Here is a 22,645-nt window from a genome sequence, read left to right as displayed (position 1 = left end):
TCCTTTCGCTGGCCCCCTAGTTTGGGGATCGATGAGAGAGATGGTGGTAGGTATAAGGGAGGAGAGGAAAGGGAACCTGCTCACGGGTGGTCTCCTTGTGTTCCATGATGACCCAGTTCAGGAAAAAGAAAAGGAGGACTTGTGGCACCTTAGAGACTAACAAATTTATTAGAGCATAAGCTTGCCTGAGCTACAGCTCACTTCATCGGATGCATTACGAAAGCTTATGCTCTAATAAATTTGTTAGTCTCTAAGGTGCCGCAGGTCCTCCTTTTCTTGTTGGGAATACAGACTAACACGGCTGCTACTCTGAAACAGTTCAGGAAAGGTATGAAAGAGAAATAGATGCCAAGGGGAGACCAACGAAAGAAGCCTCCCCTCCACCACCCCCTTGTGTTAATCAAACAAAAGAGTCTTTGCTTGGATAGGTTTCAGAGTAGCAGCCCTGTTAGTCTGTATCCGCAAAAGGAAAAGGAGGACTTGGGGCATCTTAGAGACTAACAAATTTATCTGAGCATAAGCTTTCCTGAACTACAGCTCACTTCCTCTGATGCATTCAGTGGAAAATACAGTGGGGAGATTTATATACACAGAGAACATGAAATAATGGGTGTTACCATATACACTGTAACCAGAGTGATCACTTAAGGTGAGCTATTGCGGGGGCGGAAGGGGGGTGGAAACCGTTTGTAGTGATAATCAAGGTGGGCCATATCCAGCAGTTGACAAGAACATCTGAGGAAGGGGGGGGACATGGGGAAATAGTTTTACTTTGTGTAATGACACATCCACTCCCAGTCTCTATTCAAGCCTAAGTTAATTGTATCCAGTTTGCAAATTAATTCCAATTCAGCAGTCTCTACTTGGAGTCTGTTTTTGAAGGTTTTTTTTTGTTGAAGCACTGCCACTCTTAGGTCTGTAATCGAGTGACCAGAGAGATTGAAGTATTCTCCAACTGGTTTTTGAATGTTATAATTCCTGACGTCTGATTTGTGTCCATTTATTCTTTTATGTAGAGACTGTCCAGTTTGACCAATGTACATGGCAGAGGGGCATTGCTGGCACATGATGGCATATATCACATTGGTAGATGTGCAGGTGAATGAGCCTCTGATAGTGTGGCTGATGTGATTAGGCCCTATGATGGTGTCCCCTGAATAGATATGTGGACACAGTTGGCAACGGGCTTTGTTTCATGTTCTCTAAGTATATAAATCTCCCCACTGTATTTTCCACTGAATGCATCCGATGAAGTGAGCTGTAGCTCACGAAAGCTTATGCTCAAATAAATTTGTTAGTCTCGAAGGTGCCACAAGTACTCCTTTTCTTTTTGCTTGGCTAGAGACCCAGATCCCTTTCCCCCTAAGACATAAACAGTAGGAGAAGCACCATACCTTCTACACTCTGCCTAGGGAACTGGAAGAATTAAACGTAACAGATAACTCGGAAGCTTCTAAAGAAAGTTCAGAACAGCTCAGCGTGGCTGCTTATTCCGGCCAATTCTGCTACCTCCCCCCCAAATCCCCTTCACAAAAGGCAATAATTCCACTCTGGGCACGAATAAGATCACATAAAGCGATCAGCAGAGCGCAAGCAGCCCATCAACTCACTCTAATTGTCCTTTTCTTATCCTTTTCAGATTTTTTTGGGGGGGGGGTTAGAATTTCTCTACTATGGATTTCTCCTCTCCCTAACAGTTAATCTATTTTACTTTCATCTGTTGCAGACCAAATAAAATACAATAAAAATCAGGCAAGCTAAGTGTGCATCCTAATACTTTGAAAATCCAGTGACTTTTTTTGTTTTAAGTTTTAAATCTAACACAGGGTGCAGCTTGTTTCGGGGCTGATCAGACCTACAAGGAAAGGGAGGGACATCATGAAGGCCAATCCCTTTTAGGATCTCCTCCCAAATTTCATTTCAAGGGAAATTTGTTCGGGACATAGGAAGGGCATCTGAAATTGACAGACAACGTTAGCCTCCTCGCCTTCCCCTACTGTTTCGTCCCTTGTTTCTCCTGCTCTCAGCTGGAAGTCTCCTCCTCCAGACACAGAATTTATGTCACCTACAGGTGCTGATCTCACCCTCTTTCTTCCCTCAGCCACCACAACCCCTTTCTCCCCCACACTCCACAGAGACAGTGTTTGTGAAAGCAGAGGGAGGCAAAGGCCAGTGGGAACGAAGGGCCGTTTTGGAAACGGCTTGGCTGCTTTTGCTAATTAGGGGGGGGAGGAAATCAAATGAAAAAATGTATTGACCAGAGAAAAGGAAGGGGGCAGGAAGCACTGGAGAACATCACAGAATGCGCCAGGGACACAGTCAGAGAGGAGAAAGAAAGAAAGAAAAGCGTGCTTATGTTGCGGGGCTTTTCAGGTGAGGCCGGCTCCTCTCGGAACATCCGAGGAAAGGGCAGCTCTGGGGGAGGATTAGGTATGTTTGAACCTACCCCCCTCCGAGCCCAGTAACCACCAGCCACCCCAAGCACAAGGAAGGTGATGTGCCGAGCTCGACCCACAGCGTATCGGGGGGCGGGGCGCTCGACCTCAGGCGGCTGGAAGCTCACGGCATGCAATATAATGCACCAAGCCGAGAGCGAGCCCGGGAGAGCCGTGGGCCGCTGAGGAAAGGGGGAGGCAGAAAAGAAACGGACGGGCGAAGAGGTTCAGGAGGGAAGTGCCGAGCGGCTCCGGCTCCAGCTTCCACGGCGGATCCGGCCAGCCGGGTTTTCCGCTGCGCGTTGCTGCCGGAGCGGGGTGGGCCGTTCCGAACTCCCTGCCGCGCCGCCCGCGCGCGCCGCCCCCCCACCCCCGCCCGCGCGCGCCGCCCCTGCGGCTGTCGGCTCCCCCCTCGTGGCCCCCCCGCGCCCGGGCTCCGGCGTGCGGGGCACCCTGGCAGTGTGGCCGCAGCCGGGCTGGGGGCAGGCTGCCAGTGCCGTGCTAGGCGCAGCGCGCGGGCGGGGAGGCGGCGGGAGGAGCAGCCCGCAGTGATGCGCACCCAGCGGCCGCTCCTCTGACACGCTCTCCTGGGCACCCAACTTGGGAGGGGAGCTGCCCAGCCTGGCACCGGCGGGATCCAGCGGCAGGGGCGGGCCCCTTCCCCGGGCTCGCTTCCCTCGCCTGGCCGAGACCCGCGTCCCCCAAGCGCGTCGGGAGGAGGCGATCCCGGGCCGGGGAGCTGGGGGGGCTCGGGGGCCGGGGGGCGAAGCCGGCAGCCGAGGAGCAGGAGCCTGGGAGCCAGCCCCGAGGGGGCGGGCGCAGACGCTCAGCCGGGGAGCGATGCCTTCAGCTCGGAGCCGGGCCGCCTCCGCGCCCGGGGTGCTGCTCCTGGCTCTGGTGGTGCACGGCAACTTCGGGCGCTGCGCAGCAGGTAAGGAACCGAAGCCACGGGCTGTCGGTATGGCCGAGCCGCGGCGCCTCTGCGCCCGGCCGCCGCCGGCCTGCTGTCTCCGCGGGGCTCGGGCTGCGGGGCCCCGCAGGGGAGGCGGCCCCCCGGAGCCCCTCCGGAGTTTGCCCTCGCTCTCGGCTGGCGTTTGGCGGGAGCGCACGGCTGCTCCCTTCCGCCTCGGGCTGGGGCGGCGGCGGCGAGCGGGGCTGTAAGCCCCGGCCGGCCGGCAGGGAAACTGCTGCTGGCTGGCCCCGTGGCGGCTGCCGGGGCTGAGCCGGTTCTAAGCCATTGAAAAACCAGAGAAACGCTCCCATTACATTTGGAGAGGAAAGTGGAGCAAATTATTCCACATCTGCCCCGGGCTGGCTTCCCGCTGCTCCCTAACTAGGGATTGAGGGGGGAGCTGGAAGAAACCCAGGTATTTCAGCCCGTTCGGGGGGGGGGGGGAAGACGGCGACTCACTAACTCTTCCCGTACTTTTGGGTGCCTCGTTGATTAATTTGCCACAAGTGAACGTGCTTCACGCAAGGGCAGCCCCGGGCAGGATTCGGGCTGTAGCATTTGAGAAGTGGGGTGTTTTTTCCCCCTTGGATTGTTGTTTTTAGGAAGTTGGAAACTGTTGGTAGAAGAGGGAGGCAAATTGGACACGAATGTTAAAGGCTGGCGGAGAGAAAGAATGACAGCATTAAATACCTCTAAAGGGTTTGTTTTGTTTGTTTGTTGTTTTTTTTTTAAAAAAAAAAAAGTCTGTTCAGCCCCTCAGTTACTTGTAAGACCCTGAGTGGAGACGTGGGAATAGGGGGCCCGCCAGTGCATTTCCAACCCCTCAAACTGTGGGCCTTGTTCTTCCACCTTTGCCTAGCTTGACAATAGTCTCATTGAAGCCCCGGAGGCGATTCACGGTGAGCACAGGTAGTAAAAGGGATCTCATGCAAGGGAAATAAGAGCATGCTCACTTTTGCAGAAATACAGTGCAACTTTTTTTTTTTTTCCACCAAATGCATCCGATGAAGTGAGCGGTAGCTCACGAAAGCTTATGCTCTCATAAATTTGTTAGTCTCTAAGGTGCCACAAGTACTCCTTTTCTTTTTGCGAATACAGACTAACACGGCTGCTACTCTGAAACCGGTCAACTTTAGTAGCTGACTCCGCCACCCCTTACTTTTGCTGAGTAGCATCTTTCTTCAGGTTCAGTTCCATGTCTAACCATGGAATAAGATGCTACTCAAAGGCCCTTGTTTGTATAATATCTTTCAGATGAACCACACATCCTCAGATGCTTTCCTCTAAGGTAAATAGTCAATTACAGTAGGAAGAATTAAGAGGTCTAGGCAAGGGAGAAAATAAATATCTTCAGATGAAACTAGAAAGAAGTTGGAGAATGCATGAGCAGTGTTAGTTTTGCCTTTTTAGGCGCAGTATTTACTGCTGAAGGCCTCAAATTCCAGGGGAAAGAGGGGACTAGAGTATGGACCTTTCAGACTGCCAGATTACACTTTTGCAGTAAGAAACAGTGAGGGGTTTTGACCCTCTGGTTCCAGGAGGGTGAGTCAAAGTCATCCTCCTGTGGATCATTGACATTTTTGTCTGTCTGATTGCTGATGGCTGTGTATGTTCTGTTCTGTGTGTATATTAAAGAGACCTTTCTGTGGTGGAAGGGAAGGAGACAGTACACTCTCTAATTAATTAGGTAGGTACGCCACATGGTTTTGTGCTGCTTACACTTTTCTACAGCACGTGATACAAAAGGATTAACAGACTCTAAATTACTGGTCCAAAGGAAAAGGGGGTCTCTCTCGGGCCCATGCATGATCTCCTGTGAGAGCACTGGTCCATCTTTAAGCTGTTCTGTGCATCTGAGATCTGCTTTTCTGCAGAGCTTTAGAACAAGAGATGGAATTGCTTATATGTCAGACAATTTTGAAATGTAAGGCTAAATCAAAGGACAGATATGCAAAGATTATATTGGTGACAATTTGTGTCTGGTTATATATTTATAATTGGCAATGGTTGCTACACTGTGCAGCAGCTAATGGTTTGCTAGTCTCATAGGCCGAGTGCCTTTCTTTTCTAGTGCAGTGTTTGATACAAGTCTAAAAAGTTGCAACACTTATAATTTGATCTTGTCTAATTATAATTTGTCCAGAGTCTGGTATTTAAAGATGTATTTTGAAGTTGCAGTTAATGATAGGGGGAAGGTTCAGTACTGAATGGAGAACATTGTTTAAAGGGATTCAGGAATGTGAAATAGGAGCACTGGCTTAAGAACGTTCAGAGTATGTTTATGAATGTGCAGTGCTACAAATTAAAGAGAAGTAAAGCAATGGAGCAGATATACCAGATCAAAGGCCCAGTTCTGCATTCTTTATGCACCTAAAACACCCACTGAAATCAATGGGAAACTTGGGTGTGCAAGGAGCACGGGATTGGGCCCCTGCACAATATGGAGACACTGAATGTAGAGAGTGGGCCTGTTTTGAATTAATATTAATAACAAAGGTGCATTCCTTTGAAAATGATGATTTGGAGGCCAGGGATGAGGGAGAGGAAGGGAGACAAGGAAGCCCAGCAAGGTACCCCTGCTATTATCTCCAACTGTGATTCATTTGATTCTTACTGACGTTTTGTTGGCAGGGAAAATTACATCCCTGCTTACAATTTCATTCTATTCAATAATCCAGAGAACTAGAGGTACAGTTCGAGTTATGGACATAGGGGCTTCTTACTGTGGGAATAAAAAAAGGCCAAGGGTAGTAATCATTGCCACCACTGAACTCTAGAATTACCTTTTAATTATGGACTCTGATTTCTTATTGATTCAAACATGGAATTCAATCATGTTCTTCTCACACTTGATCTTAATTTTGTAAATCAGGCTGCCATGGTCAGACGAAGTTACCTAAGCCTTTCCCAACAGCTCCCAAAATTTACTAGAGGCAAACAAATCTGGTGATCATGAGTCATTTAAAGTCAGCCCTTCAAGTTGTTTGTGTGTGTTCGTGAGTCCCCCCTCACCCCCACTTAAATCACGAAGGAGTATGTATCCTTCTTCCTATCCCCAGACCTGATTCCTATGATAAAATTCAGCTGCATGCTGCCCAGAATGACTTTACTTTTAATGCCTGGCCTCTCTTTATCTCTTGATTCTGCACCATTTATCTTTTGTCACCCGCCAGCAATAGGAAAATAAAGGTGCGAGTGTTTTCTCTTTAAGTGCAGATATAAAAAGATGTCTTCAGCTGTGTAGAGCTCAAAAGTGAGGATCTATAAAGTTTGATGGCTGTGGAGTTTGGAAGAGACCGTAACTATAAATGTCAGACCTTTGGCGTGGCTTGATAGCCTGTGACAAGCAGACAGCTTGTAATCTTTGTTGAAACTTTAAAGCCTAACTAACATAGCTGGTCATTTTCCTCCCATATTGTGAAGAAAGGATGGCTGCAGAAGATGGTAGGTGTGTGTCACCAGAACTGGATGTTGTGCAGATTTGTCCTCATCTTGTTAAAAGTATTTTTTGACAATGTGATCTTTCAGGAAAATGAACCAAGCCTTCATTTTAAAGGGTAATTAAAGATGAGTAGGGATTTTGAGAGTGTTTCTCAACTAGAAGTTTTAACTCCCTCCCCCCAGCATACTTCACTTAGGAAGATTTATCTTTTTTTACAAAAAGAAAAGGAGTACTTGTGGCACCTTAGCGACTAACAAATTTATTAGAGCGTAAGCTTTCGTGAGCTACAGCTCACTTCATCGGATGCATTTGGTGGAAAAAAAAAAAACAGTTTTTGTTTTTGTTTTGTTTTTTTTTCCACCGAATGCATCCGATGAAGTGAGCTGTAGCTCACGAAAGCTTATGCTCTAATAAATTTGTTAGTCTCTAAGGTGCCACAAGTAGTCCTTTTCTTTTTGTGAATACAGACTAACACGGCTGCTACTATGAAACCTTTTTTACAAAGGAACCGTTTAAAATGGGCTGGGGGGGGAAATGAGGGTGAGGGGAGACTAGTCTTAATGTACTGGACCTTTGCTTCTAGAGACTGATGTTAGATTCAGTCCTGGGTCAGCATAAGTGAAAATGAGTTGATCCATAACAGGGCAGTTTGTCCATTTAGGTGATACAAAGATAAGGAAAAAACCACACAAATATTCTGGCACACTGTGTGCTTCAGGGAGACTCAATCTATCAGAATATAATAGGGGAGGTGCAAATCAGGATTTCAGTGCATTGGCAAAGTTGAACAGAGGCCAGGGGAACTGGATTAGCAAGGGTGCTGCAGGTCAGGATTTAGGCGCATTGGCAGAGCTGCAGGGCTCAGGATGAGGATTAGAATGGGGTGCTGCAGGTCAGGATTGAAACATGGTGGCAGAACTGTGTGGGTGCCCAAGACTGGAATAGCAGGCTGAGTGCAGGTTTAGAAAGAAATGCAGTGGATTAGATCTATATGTGTGGGAAGGTCATACAGCTCCTGTCCTGCTCTGTCTGTCTGATGCTATCTGTCCTCCAGTTTTGTGAGCACTAAACTCAAAATTAAAGTATAATTAAAGGAAGAAAAGGAATTAAAAACAGGGTGGGGGAAAGCTGAATGTGAGGCCTGACAGGAGAAATTCATTCTCTTCTTTTTAATAATGACAGAGAACTTTAATATTTTTTATTGCGCTGTATTTTCTGTTAAAGAGGGAGAAGTGATCTTTAGGGTTTTATTTGTCTTTCGAGAACTTCCAGTATAGAAACAGTAGGAGTCTTTGTTCCTTTGAGTTTTTTTGGTGCTCCAGAAAATATACCACCACCCCTATCATAAGGTTTGCTTGATGGGAATTCATTGCTATTCTCTGACATGGAGCTGGTTTTGTTCTGCATTTGGTTTTTATTAGAATTGGCATGTACAACTTGGAACAAGGATCACAAGCTCTCTAGGGTACATTTCCCGCTCCTTCTTTCTTCCCCCACACCTCAGTGCCAACTCTATGTGGGTGTGTAGTGGCTGTGAAAAAAAGGAGTGTGATGATGTGACACTGACTACCATGCTGTACCAGAAACAGCGTGAACCTCTGATTGTTTATTGCAAGGTAACATCATCGCTTCTGTTTGACTAAGATATGGGCCAACACGCAGATGGCTTTAAAAAAATAGATACATTGGTGTTTATCCTGCTTGACAGAGATGGAATCTCTGGGAGCCTAGGATTAAAATAGCAGTAGTAGGAGGTGTTGCAGGTCAGGATTGAGATGCATGAGCAGACCTGTATGATGAAAGTTTCATAGCACTGCTTGCAACATGCTAGGTTTTCTCCAGTGCTGTCAGTTTTGTGCTTTCATCGCTTTTTGAAGGGGTCTTACCCTGGGTCTCTCCGGTTACCTTTTCTGTACATTAATGGGCGAAAGAGAAGGACCCTTCTTGTCCCCAGCCAGGATTTCAGGCCTAGTTGATATGGGTACGCTAAGGTGTAGGCTTCTTCAGGCACTATAGCCCCAAATACACAGCCAGGGGCACCTCTGGATTCTCTGAGCTAGAGAACCTTAATTGAGGATCTGTGGTTTTCAGTTTGGCCCTCTCATAGTGGGCCGCAGACAAACTATTGGGATGACAGTGCAGTAACAAAATAAGCTCGCACCATTATCCCAAACTAATTGGAAAGTGGAGGCCTATGCTGTTTATGTGAATCCCAGTGGAATTCCTTCCAAGTGATGTCATTGCAAAGGGAGAGACATTAGATTGACCAGTCAGTGAAGCCAGAAATTGCATAGGAAAGAGACCTGCTTGGCTGAAATCACAGGTGTTTGAAGTGCTTCTGTGTTGTATGTTTTTTTTTCCTGATTCTTGGAATGGGTCCCTTTCCTAAAATAAAAAGCAGGTCCCCTCTTGCTGTCTCATTATACTAAATGTTTCTATTAAGAACAGAGACTCTGTGAAAATGACACTGTGGGGTTCTGTGTTTGGGTCTCCAGATGCCATTTTCTCTGCTTGCAAATCTAAAGACCTTTCTAACTAGCAACCCTGCAAACACAGCCTGAAAAGTCAAGTTGTGTCCTGTATGACTGGTGGTAACATAGGAGACAGATTCTATAGTTAGACCCTGAAGAGCAGTGCAGCTGATGCTGTACAAACCAGACTGGAATCCAGGTCCCTTTCCCTTTGCTGCACTAGCTGTGTGATGCTAACAGGAATAAAAGTTTGTCAGGAAAGAGAGCTCGTGTGACTCGACGACTCCAGGGAACAGATCTGTATTGAGTAAGAAGGTCTCTTTACTTAGTTTCTTTTCTGATTATAATGACACTTTAAATTCACTAGTTCCATGACTTCCCCCTTTGCGGTGTATTTTGACATGAGCTGGTCAGGGCATAATACAGCATGCAGTGTGATCCCTGTAGATAAGTGGGAGCTCCACAATCCTGAGCTACTCCTTTCTTTCGTTCTTTCTTGAAAAGACACATGGGCCTGGCTGAGTGGCTTGATGCTGTCCACAAAAGGGCACCCACATGGCTAATATTTGGGTTCCTGGCTTTGCTGGCAGTGTGTCTGAAGAGCAGGCAGGAAGTGGTGAGCACTGAGGTGATGATGGAAGAGGCTATAACTGAGTCTGCGAGGAGTTCATTACAGCAGATGTTAGTGCCGTAAAGCTACAGGTTCCTGCTGTTTCTGATTCGCTTATGTCCTTTCAGCTTCAGCAATGCTAATGTTAGTGAAAACATTTGCTGAAGCGGACGCATAAATTACAAATCTATTCTCATTTCTCATCCCAGCCCCCCCAGATCTTGTCTTTCCTCTTCTCTTCATCTTTCTCGTTCTTTTGTTTGCCTCTTTCCTTCCCTTCTATATGACTGCAGCAGAGTCAGTGGAAACTTGCACATTCTCCCTTGCGTATTAGCATCTCTTTAGCAATGTGGGTTTAATTCAGTGCTGTTCAGCAAACACTACTCTGTTACTGTCTACACCTCACTCCTTCCCTCCCCAAGTATGGTGACACTCATTCACATGCATCCTGCACACAATAGCACACTCCTGACCACCAGCCCACATGCAAGGACCTCGACCCCCTCCCCGTCACGTGCCTTCTCCCAGTCTTCTATAAATGATTTACCCAAGAAGCTGTGATGTTGATAATGATGCATGGCCTGGAAATAATTCTCACCTTGCACAATTTAGATGCAATACTCTCACTGTAACTCTTTATCTCTTCCATGACAGATATACTTGCTTCTCCATTGATGAAGAGAGGGGTGTGCATATGCGTGTGTGTGTGTGCATTAAAGAATAAGCAGTTGAGTTTGACCCTGGTAAAGCTTCCCCCATGGATGAGGAGGGTTGAAGTAAAGAGGAGGCCAAGTGTAGTAGCTGGAGTTGGGAGTGGACATTCCATCAGAGGATAACAAAACCTCAGAGTCCCTTGGATGTTCCTCCAGGTGCTCAGGTTTTAGGATTGCTGCAGAGAGAGCTGGAGAGCGACTGCTCTGGACTTGCTTGGTGACCTTGATCTCGGTTTGTTTTCCCAATTTGAGGCTGAGCTGTTGCCCTGATCTGATTGTTAATGAAAACCTGCTTTATGTGTCCCAGAAAAGGTTGTTTTCCCCGGAGGGCCCTTCTAGGCTCCATTGCGATTGAACCGACTCCCATCTGCTGGCAGCTTGGGAAGAGAGGCAGATGTACACAGGCACACACAGTACCTGTTAGAGAGGAAACAGCAGGGGTAACTTCCTTCTTTCCCAACTGGATGTTAAATGTATTCCTATTTAAACAAAGGTGAAAAAGAGAGACTGTGGAAGTGAGTGATGGCAGCTGGGATTACTGATCCTCAAGAAGTCTGGGCTGTGGTGGAACTGTTCCCCTGCCATCCCCAGTCTCTGGTATATTTTCACCCACAGCATACTTCAAACCCTTCATGTGGTTATTCCTGGGGATGCCCATCTTTTTTTGGGGTTGGGGGGAGAGGAGAGTGGATCTGCAAGGGGTTTAGGCTCCAAACCTGGAATCTTCTGTGAACAAGGAGATGGATTCTAGGGATGCCATTTATGTCTAAAATTTTAGGATTTGTATCAAAGGGTTTCATAACCCCTAATGACAGGTTTCAGAGTAGCAGCCGTGTTAGTCTGTATTCGCAAAAAGAAAAGGAGTACTTGTGGCACCTTAGAGACTAACAAATTTATTTGAGCATAAGCTTTCGTGAGCTACAACTCACTTCATTAGATGCCCCTAATGTAAATGAGAGAACTTTTCAGGTACACTTAAATTGGTTTGGTTTTGTTCTTTTTTTTTTTTTTTTTTTTTTAAGCCTTGTTCCTTTCAATCTGGAGTAAGGTAGAGTTTTGTTGCTTTGCTGCAGTGTTGGGAAGCCACACACAATAGCTCTGTTGTGCTAGTACTTGAGAACTAGAAAGGGGCTCAGTGCAAATAAGTGAAGCTGGCTAAGTGCATTGTGATTGCCTATGCTGAGTGACATGCAGAAAGTAAACAGCACGCATTGCACTTCTTCTAAAATCCCTTCTGTTCTAATAATCGAAGGTAGTGCTTAGGGATGTAAGGAAAGAACATGTCTATTTCTTTAAATATGACAACTGCCTTTGAGTGAAATTAGAACCTTACTTTCCAATTGTAGCTATGTTTAGAAATGTTCTTTTTGTTTGTGTGAGAAAAGGGAAGGAACTTGGGGAAAATACAACTAGAAATTAGTTGAGCAGGTTGAAAAATGGGGGAAAATTTTGTGTGGAATTCATCCTTTTTTGGTCGGAATCTCAAACTTCATCCCAATTTTGAAATTCAGAAAATGTTGCCCAGCTCTAAGCTTACCAGAAACTAGAATGACTCTTCTTTGTGTAAAATTCATCCCATATTTTAATCAAACTTTCTTTGCAAAATCAAAATTTGGAAAATTTCATCTACTCTAGAAATTGGTCTACATGAAATTAAGTACTTTTTTTTTTTTTTTTAAACAAATTAAAGTGCAGTAAGTCTTTGTCCCATGCCATAGCCCAACTATCTTTCCAGCTAAGAAGGATTGGCTGGGACTTCTTCCCATGATGCTGTTTACTTGACCAGAGGAGATGGTGCTATTGACTGAACTATGGGACTCTCTTCCACACCACAGACAGGCTGCTGATGCTGGGTGAAATCCTGACTTTGATGAAGTCAGTGGGAGTTTTGCCACTGACTTCAATGGGTCCAGGATTTTATTTGCTGTTTCCACCGCATTTCTAGTCCTTTGAGCTTGAGGAATGAGAACGTAGGACACAAAATGGGGCTTCTTCCTGAATGAAGGCAGCTGTTTTGTATTTCCTTTGCATGGGTTGGCTACGCCCCTGCTGTGTATAGGCCTGTGACTGAAGTGGATTGTGATTTTATTGTTCGCCAGTGGGGCATATTTCTCAGTAGAGCTCTAGATCCCCCTTCCCACCAAGCATCATTTCTGCATGAGCACTCCAGAAAGAAGGGAAGCCAAAGTGTGCTGTCTTCTCCCTGAACTAGAGCTCTTCTCTATGATGACCTTATCCAAAGTCAATGAGAGTCTTTCCATTGATTCAGTGGGCTTTGGATCAGGCCATAATAGCACTGCTGCTATAAAGATAGATGGATTGGTATATGCACCACATGATCTGCATGCCCTTGCACCAAAATATATTTCCACCTAACACTACACAGCAAAGAACAATTGTTATCTATTTTTGCAGTGTAGACATAAAATGATCCCTAACATGGCAGGTGCAGTTGGACCTAGCAAAGAGTCAGTATATGCCTGGCTGAAGAATGAAAGCCTTGCCTGTTGCCATAATAAATGGTTTATCATGAAGATGAAGGTATTTGCTATCTGTCTTAAACTCCTAGCTCCTGCTGTTATTGCATGAGAATCTCATCTATTTTTTTTTTTTTTTTGAAGTAAGTTTCTAACCCTCATAGTTGTGGAGAAAAGCTAGAAAACATGACATCCAAAGGTTCGGAAAATGGAAAGCAAATAAGAAGAACCTAAAATATATTATTTTTCAACTCTCATGACTTTGAGGCAACCTGACTCATGGCTTTAGAATGCCTGTGGTTGGCAGTACTGCGCCCACTCTACATAGCTGCAGGGGAAAGCAGCCTTCTCTTGCTCTGAAACCAATTCCCCCTTTAAAGTGCCAGACTGGGTGCAAGCACCACAGCTATTGTGTTCTGTGTGTCACACAGTGGCAGTTGCCAGAAGCCGCTTCTTTGTCCCCTTTGTGTGTCTGCTAAGTTGGGGCCCTCTTGATAGGGTCTTCTATACTGCTGCTGGTCATGGCAGGCTACAGTTAACTTGGCTCATGGGGAAGCTTGGCTGGCCATGAAATAGGCCATGGCAGGCTGCACGTGAACATTCTCTCTCCCCGGCCATATGCTGTGCACCTCTGTGTCAGAATGAATGGAGGAGGTGGGGAAATCAGGCATGAACTCTTAGACACTGAGGACTTGCCTGCTCTGTGGAGTTTGCTGATTTAGAAAAGGAAAGACCCAGCACAAAACCCAAAGTTCAAACAAGAATTCAACTGGGAAAGACTATGCAAAGCGCTTCACGGTTCATTTTGTTCAATTTCACGGTCATAGGATTTTAAAAATCGTAAATTTCATGATTTCAGCTATTTAACTCTGAAATTTCACAGTGTTGTAATTGTAGGGGTTCTGACCCAAAAAGGAGGAGTGTGTGTGTGTGAGGGGAGTTGTCACAAGCTTATTGAAGGGGGGGGGTTGCGGTACTGCTACTCTTACTTCTGCGCCACTGCTGGCGGTAGTGCTGCCTTCAGAGCTGGGCAGCTGGAGAGCAGCGGCTGCTGGCCAGGAGCCTGGCTCTGAAGGCAGAGCTGCCATCAGGAGCAGCCCAGCAATAAGGATGGCATGGTATGATATTGCCACACTTACTTCTGTGCTGCTGCCTGCAGAGCTGGGCCCTCAGTCAGCAGCTGCCACTCTACGGCCGCCCCGCTCAGAAGGCAGTAGCACAGAATTAAGGGTGGCATGGGATTGTATTGCCACCTTCACTTCTGCACTACTGCTGGCGGGGCAATGCCTTCAGAGTTCAGTGCCTGGCCAGCAGCTGCCGCTCTTCAGCCACCCAGCTCTGAAGGCAGCACAGAAATAAGGGTGGCAATACTGCGACCCCCTGTAAAATAACCTTGAATCCACCCTGAAACTCCCTTTTGGGTCAGGACCCCTCATTTGAAAAACACTGGTCTCCCCTGTGAAATCTATATAGTATAGGGTAAAAGCACACAAAAGACCAGATTTCATGGCGGGAGACCGGATTTCACAGTCTGATGTGTTTTTCATGGCTGTGAATTTGGTAGGGACCAACTTAAAAAGGAGAAGGAATATGAACGAAGTATTTAATGCAGGACCTACTCCAAGATGTCCCACATGGCTCTCACCCTTCAGTAGGTCACTTAATCTATGTGTGCTTCCTTCCCTATTCCAGCCTATCATGCACTGCTCACAGACCTAATACTAGGTGCTCCCTGTAATGTGCTCTTGCAGTGCATTCCATTCTGTCCTTCAGGACCTACGTCCCCTCCCACGAGGTCACTCAAACTTCCCGTGTTGTTTGTTTGTTGTTCCAGAAAGTCCTTCAGGCCTTGCACCCCTTTCATTAGGTCTCTTTAGCGCCCTATTGTTGTTTGAGAAGACAGATAAGGCTGTAAATATACAGGACACTTTACAAACATGTATAAAGTTATGCTCCCTACTCTGGAGGGCTTGGAGTATAAATAAGATAAGGAGGACAGCTCTTTAGGAGATAAAATTGCCAGTGGTAAGAAGGGAGGGGAGATTGAATGAGGAGCGAGCTGTGTTTTAAGGAGGAGAAAGGGGGTGTTTGGCAGGTAAGGACATAGGGAGTCTAGAGGGCAACATCTAAGAAGGAAAGCAGCCAAGAGGAGTAAGAGGAGGAGACAAATGGAGGACTATGGCTAGAGGATTGGGAAGAGGTGTAGGTGAAGGGAGGGGGATGTGGCAGAGTTATAGGTGAGGACATAGAAGGTGAAGGTGAAGATGAGGAGTTTGCTTTCCTGTCTGTTACAGCATCAGATTCAACAGAGAATTTCAAACTGGAAGAAAAAGGTGACTTTAACAGTGGGATTTTAGACAGACTCTGAGGAGACAGCTGCAGTGATCATGGCAAGAGACAAGCAGCATGTTGGAGGAAAGGGCAGATTTTGTTTGCTATGTATTTTGTTTTCCCTCCCATCATGCCCTGTAGGATCCACACCCTCTCATTAGGTCACTTAAATGGCCTGTGTGCTCTGTTCCTCATACCAGCCCGGCCTGCAGGACTCCCACCCTCTTCGCTACTAGTAGGTCACTGTAACTCCCTTTGCAATGCTTCCATGTTTATTCCACAGCTCCCTTGCTGAGGACTCTTCAGTAGGGCCATAATCACCTTTTTAGACCCTGGGAAAATAACAGGAGAGGAGATAATAAATTGCTGACCTTGCTCAGTGCCATCATTTGAATATTAATATGGTTTTGTGGGAGAAAAGAGAGGGAATATCTGTTCTCAAAGGCCCTGTGAGAAATCCTTGAAACTGCCTGAAATGGGTGAGAGATTCATGTCCCATCCCTGTGTGTGTGTGGGGGGGGAGGGGGGGAACGTCTGCGGCTAAACCTGAAGGCCTGATTATACTTTCTGATATGGCACTTCCCACCTGAGGCTCTCCAAACACTTTATCAACCTTATAAACACCCTCCTGCAGTAAATATGATCATTCCCATTTCACAGCTGGGGAAACAGAGACCAAATAGCTTCTTTAGAGTCATGTAGGAAACCTGGGAAGGAACCAGAAATAGAACCCAAGTCTCCGGAATGCTAGTTCTGTGCCTTAACCACAAGGCCATGCTTCTTCCTGAAGCTTCATTTCTGCAGATGAAATATTTCCAGTGAGCTGGTGGGGAAGCATTTACTGTCACTGAAATGTGGGGCTTAATTCACATAGCCATGAGACTGCAAAGGCAAACGTTTTGAATCCACTTTTTCCTTCTGTTCCGGCCTCTTTCCCCCTCAGCTTAGTTATTACTGCATGTTAAAAGTATAGAAAGAAAAGTGCAAAATCTGATGAGGCAGTTGGACATGAAAAGTGAAGAACAGAGTGAAGGAAGCCCATCTAAAGAACGTGTATCCGGTTATACAGTAGGTAGACTTGGAAGGGCTCCAACGCATCTGAATCTGTAAGCATTGAAAGACCGTTTGACTGAGCATCTACACTCTCCCTCTCTTTGGACAAGTAGGGTTCCTTTTGTTAGTGAATAACAATGCACAGATTGTAAAGCTTCTTTCTCAGTCGCTCTCCCTCCAAGTCTGTCTGATGAAGCCCATGAGTTATTCACAAAAAAGAGAGACATATAATTAATGAACCCTAACCACCCAGACGTGTTTCCATTTTCTTTTCAATGAAGTAGAATGAGAGTTGGGGAGGGGTGCTGTTTTAGAGTCATGGCATCTTCAGCTAAAATGTAATATAAAGGAAATTACCCCAGTTCCCTGCAGCCAGCGGGCCCCACTCTCCAGTGCAAGTACTCATGGGGAGATTCCCCTGCCTGCGTTTTTGTTCCCCATTTATTTTCTAAAACAGAGTCTTGTTTGCAGTGGAGTGAGCACTCCTCCAGCTGGAGGTGGGGGTGTGTAACTGCAGTCCACAGAAGGGATGGATTGCCTTCCTAATCGTTACAAAATCTTAATCGATCCAGAAACAAAAACCAGATTCCCGCATTGCCGACGCTCCCAGGGGGGTCTCACTAGTGTGATTTCTTTAAGGGTCCTTTGAGTGACCTTTCTTTTCCCTAATTCCCCTTCCTCACACACATGCACTGAGCTCCAAAGCAAAGGGATTGTTTTCCTTTGAAAGAGCGTGGAAAATCTCATTTTGAGAAGTTTAATGCTTATTACATCCATCTGCCTCTGGGGTGAGCTCCCTTTCTCTCACTGGGAGGCCACCAAAAGAGAAGAGCCGGAGACCCTTTAGCATAATGCACAGACAGATGCAGTGTGCTGAGACGGGGAGGCCTTTCTCTTTTTTAGGAAGCAATAATGTGGGCAAAACCTGTAAGCAGTATCCATCAGCAGTTAATGGACATTCACGTTGGTAGCTAGAGGGTTAGCATGCAGATATCAAAAGGAGAGAGCTCTGTCTTCCGCACAGGTATGTGTGCATTTGGAAATGTACAGAATTGCTCCAGTTACTAAACACATGTACATGATTTAGCCAAAGAAACACACACAAACACCACTCAATGCTTTCCAGGTCGACTTGGCTACTTTATATTGGGCCAAACTGTGCAGCTGTTACATAGGCAAAACTTCCATGGAGTTTTCTGGGAGATCTTCCGAAGTGAGGCCTGCAGGATTTGGCCCATTGCCTAGAATTTCCTTGTGTGTGGTGTTGGCACTGGACTGCTCTTAAAGCTGTATCTTTTCCCATTAAAGGTATGTGACTTTGCTTAAGGTGCAGCTGCTGCCATGGTTTCAGATCCCTGCTAGAGGAAGGAACCAATCAGCAGCTGCCTGGACTCCCCTACATCACCGACTTTGTATGACACATCGTAGCATTTTGTTGTCCACTGGCCTGTGCATCCCAAGCGGCTAGCCTCGGCGTTTTCAGCTCTTCCAGGGGCACTGCGCTTACCTGGACGTTTCAGCCAGAGTGCCGTCCTGGATAACTTGGTTGTAGTCCCACCTGATTCCATTACCAATGGGCAGTAGCAGAAACTGGCCTCCCTAACTGTCCTTCCCCAAATCCTGGTTCAAAAGCTGCACTGCACTTCTACCTCCTGGTTTCCCAGGCCATCTAACAGTTCCTCTGAGGACATTAATCTCACAAATAGGTGATAGTTTGGGCTGGCAGGAGGTGGCCAGTGAGGGTGCCATGAGTCCATGAAGGCAAGAGGACCTGGATATAAATGGGGAGGTTGCTGGATAGGGCTGTCCATGAAAACTTTCACAGAGCCCCACAAAACCCAGAGCTGGGCTTTGCTTCTCATCCTGTTGGCTGACAACCAAGGCACTAAAATAGCCTTGCCACATAGGAACAGATTCATTTGGTTTGGTATATTTTCCTCTGGGAATAGGTTAGACTGGATACTACTTAGTACAGCTTAAAAACCCCATATAAAGCATTGGGCAAATAGTGTAGTCAATGGGGAGTGGGATGGGTAAATTCATTTGTAACTCAAGATGCTGTCAGCTGATGCCTGAAACCATGAGAATTGGTCAGCCTTATAACTTTTTAACCTAGCTAATATATATGACTGTATGTGCTATATCCCACTCAGTCAAATGTTAGCATTGGCATTGGGTGGGAACATTATGAAGGCAGCACATTCAGTCCTTGGGGGCAGAATCCTTGTTTTACTGAGCAGCTACTTTGACTGAGACAGAGATGCATTTGTGGAGTCAGTCCTACCTAATCCTTTGGTGAAATGATGGTGACCTCAATAAGGAGGAGAGTTAAAGCAAGCAGAAGATTGGGAAGGGGACCTTCGGACACTACGTGGAATTTGGAAGATGCTGGGGAAAGGGAGAGGATGGAAACATCTTTTTCACATCCAACTTGACCACCTTGAATTCTCCCTTCTTCTTCCTGACGCACATTTTGTCTCAGTATCATCTTCTCTTGGTCCAGCTGGATTCATGTCTCCTGTCTTCTGGAGGCCTTCCATTAGGTACTCGGGAGGTGTGGGAGCCAAGAGGGTAGAAATCTGCTCCTGCTTTTTCCGCCACTGGGTTAATTTCTATTGTGATACCAATCCTTTTCATTTAACTTACTGTCCTGGCCAAGCAGCAAATGAGCCAAATTCCCAGACTTGTTAAAGGGATGTCATTTTTCTCATGGTTTGATTGTGTAATACATTGTACTAGCTTTTAAATACAGGTAATCAAAAACAAACATTGAGATGGTGCCAAGAGACTTCTATTGTCTCCAAAGGAGACACTCAACCTCTGGTATTGTTCTGTCCCAGGCTATACCCCATGGAGACTTATCCATTGTATGGGACGATTGTTAACAAAACAGTGAACTCTGCTGTATTTTGAAGTGCTATGTTTTGCTGTATCATTGATTTGCTATATTTTCATTGGCTTAGAGTACAGATTGTCCTTTAGCCAACTAGAGAGTGGTTTATCCATAAAATTGCAGAGCAAAGCCCTATGTTTATCCACAGAGTGGGTACAGCAGAGGCAAATGTTAGGGCAAACTTCCCCACTCTGACCAGAAGGGACAACCTCTAGTGGCAAGGAGGTAGGCTGTCCTCTGCAGAGACTGGCAATTAAACTGCTAATCAGTGCCGATTAAGGTGGTGGTTCCTGTAATGTGGACATTCTGTCCACTGGGACCTGGCCTGAGGCCACGAGCTCATTTCACATAGGCCACTACCCAGCCCAGATACAAGCCACTTTCAGTCATTTCCTCCACCCTCTGTTTACCTTAACTAAACAGTAAGAACTGTGAATACAACACAAAATATAGTTTCTAATTTGGCTGATTTATTTTTAACTCCCTTCAGACAGTGCTGCAGCGTTTTGCATTTTGGGTCATATTTTGAAAGATTTTTTTTTCCCTGCAAACATGAGGGCTAGAGACTTCTCTTTAAACGAACACTTAGACTCTCCCAGCACAATTATGCAGCAATTATGTGGCTGCCTAATCATTCTGCGTAGGCCCTGTCTTCAGTATTTCCTCCCATGAGTTTTGTCCCCTCACCCCATTCTCAGCAGGGCTTGCCTTGAGGACTTCTCTTTTTCAATCTTAAAATTAAGCCAGGGAACCGTGTCCGATAATGTTGGCCTGAATAATACAAAATCTAAATCCGCTGCAAACAAGCTGTCTTGTTACTGCTGTGAGGTGTCCTCTGACCAGAGTACTGAGTTTGGAATGCTTGCATCAGGAATTTGCACATTTTATCTTGCTTCAGGGGCTCTCTTAGGAAAACATCTTGAAACCAGATAGTACAAAGTGACAACAACTTGAAATGGCCACTAAATAGATAGCAAGCTGGGGCAGCGAGAGGCTAGTTAGGAAGACAGTAAGGACTCTCTTTAAGCCTCTCACCCTGCTGCATATTGTCACTTCTTCCCTGCCTTCAGCCAGAGATAGAAGACTTTAAGGTCTCTGAGAGAACATGAGGTAGGAGACTCCTTTAGTTCTGTGCCTAATGTTTGCTTTTCAGGGCTGCTGAAATCCCACTAGAACCTAGGAGATGACTGGACAGTATGTGTGTTTTGTAGCTGTTTTCTGTTAGAACTTTGTCCTTTTATCGGAGGTCTGGTGAGGTAGATTTTGGGCTGAAGGCCTGTGCCTGCCATTATTTTATGGAGCTCTTTCCTGGGATTGTACACGTTCTGGGGGAAGGAGTCTGTTCTTGGTCCCTGCTTCACTAGAATTGAAATAGCTTTGAATTGAAATAGCTTTTCAGCTCCAGTACTGCCAGAATTACTGTTCATGGTGGTAGCGGGGGGAGGGGAAGATGAGTGAGATGGGGAGGGATTTAAGCAAAGCTAGTGTTAACTGTCATTTCTCTTTTATTTTTGTTTTTTATTTTTTATTTTTATTTTCCAAAAAATCCCTGACAGCTCCATCTCCTGCCTCCCCATTCTGAACCAAAGGTCTGAATAGTCCGACTCCAAGCATTATGTCAAGAACAGTTAATGTAAGTGATGGGCTTAGTGCCATTGGAACAAACCCACCATCTGCTGCTCCCTGCAGAAGTTGCATAATCTTACCGTAGATGGAATGTCCTGATGGATTCAGGGGACAGGAGCCGGGGGTGTTCTGCTGGCAGATTCTTCTCAGTATGCCTCTGGGTGATCACGCTGTTTCATGGTTTACAGCCCCCATTGAACTCCTTCCCTGGCCTTTTGGCTTTTACTGTAGTTTAAATTCAGAGAGAAGCATTAACTGACCACATAGTAAATGTTTTGCTATTTTGTATGTTCAGGTGTTCCAGCTTTTGTTTCAGTATTTATGAAAACAAGGAACCGTTTGCACTATCTAGAACCATGTGAGCTTCCCCACTCTCTGTCAGTGACCTCAGTGCTGGCCTGTAATACCCATGGCATTCCAGTCCTAGAGCCTTGCAATTTCAGTATTGGTTTTCTTCAGAGCACAGTCTGTGCTGAATTGTGTAGTGTATCCTGATGGAGTAAATGGGCACTAGGCATTATCGGATTCCTCTGACCTTTTAACACAAGTCGGGTCTGAACCCTGGGCTCAAGAAGGAAATTCCTAGTTCACTATCTGTCTTAGGTTTTTATATAGTGTCTGTCAGTGTGTGGCATATAAGTGACTGCCCAGTAAGCCTCTCCTCAAATTCCACCATTTTGGATGTTTCCTTTTGTTGTTAAGAAATCCTGTGTGAATGGTCTCCATCTTCTTCAAAGCCCATCTCTGAAGTGTCTCTGAGTAAAATGAAAATGGCAGTCGGTAAGAGTTTGGAAATGGCTGGTGCTGAATTTGGGTCTTGACACCGGTCTGCGCTACAAATTTAGGTCGGTATAGCTAGGCTGTCGGAAAATCCACACCCTTGAGCGATGCAGTTACACCAACTGAACTCCCAGCATAGACAGCACTATGTCGACGGTAATGTCTTCTCCCATCCACATAGCTACCGCTTAGAATCATAGAATCATAGAATATCAGGGTTGGAAGGGACCCCAGAAGGTCATCTAGTCCAACCCCCTGCTCAAAGCAGGACCAAGTCCCAGTTAAATCATCCCAGCCAGGGCTTTGTCAAGCCTGACCTTAAAAACCTCTAAGGAAGGAGATTCTACCACCTCCCTAGGTAACGCATTCCAGTGTTTCACCACCCTCTTAGTGAAAAAGTTTTTCCTAATATCCAATCTAAACCTCCCCCATTGCAACTTGAGACCATTACTCCTCGTTCTGTCATCTGCTACCATTGAGAACAGTCTAGAGCCATCCTCTTTGAAACCCCCTTTCAGGTAGTTGAAAGCAGCTATCAAATCCCCCCTCATTCTTCTCTTCTGCAGACTAAACAATCCCAGCTCCCTCAGCCTCTCCTCATAAGTCATGTGCTCTAGACCCCTAATCATTTTCGTTGCCCTTCGTTGTACTCTTTCCAATTTATCCACATCCTTCCTGTAGTGTGGGGCCCAAAACTGGACACAGTACTCCAGATGAGGCCTCACCAGTGTCGAATAGAGGGGAACGATCACGTCCCTCGATCTGCTCGCTATGCCCCTACTTATACATCCCAAAATGCCATTGGCCTTCTTGGCAACAAGGGCACACTGCTGATTCATATCCAGCTTCTCGTCCACTGTCA

General features: G+C 46.0%; 1 protein-coding gene across 10 annotated transcripts in view; it reads left to right on the top strand.

Annotated features, from left to right (window-relative positions):
• The window catches only part of UNC5B (unc-5 netrin receptor B), a 163,766-nt gene that overhangs the window by 859 nt on the left and 140,262 nt on the right, over positions 1–22,645 (top strand). For 4 of the 10 annotated variants that reach the window (XM_043518730.1, XM_038411155.2, XM_038411156.2 and 1 more), the window contains exon 1: positions 2,813–3,366. The exons of 1 other annotated variant lie outside the window; for it this stretch is intronic. In XM_043518730.1, the coding sequence (XP_043374665.1) occupies positions 3,276–3,366 (91 nt within the window). In that variant the 5' untranslated portion in view covers positions 2,813–3,275. Of the gene's footprint in view, positions 1–2,812; positions 3,367–6,750; positions 6,832–22,645 lie in introns of those variants that run through there. 5 more of the 10 variants (XM_043518728.1, XM_038411154.2, XM_043518729.1 and 2 more) reach the window with 3 other exon arrangements.

This window comes from Dermochelys coriacea, chromosome 7 (assembly GCF_009764565.3).
Source record: "Dermochelys coriacea isolate rDerCor1 chromosome 7, rDerCor1.pri.v4, whole genome shotgun sequence".
Taxonomy (NCBI): domain Eukaryota; kingdom Metazoa; phylum Chordata; order Testudines; family Dermochelyidae; genus Dermochelys; species Dermochelys coriacea.
Note: the sequence above shows the minus strand (reverse complement) of the source record. Positions and strands in the feature narration are given on the sequence as shown.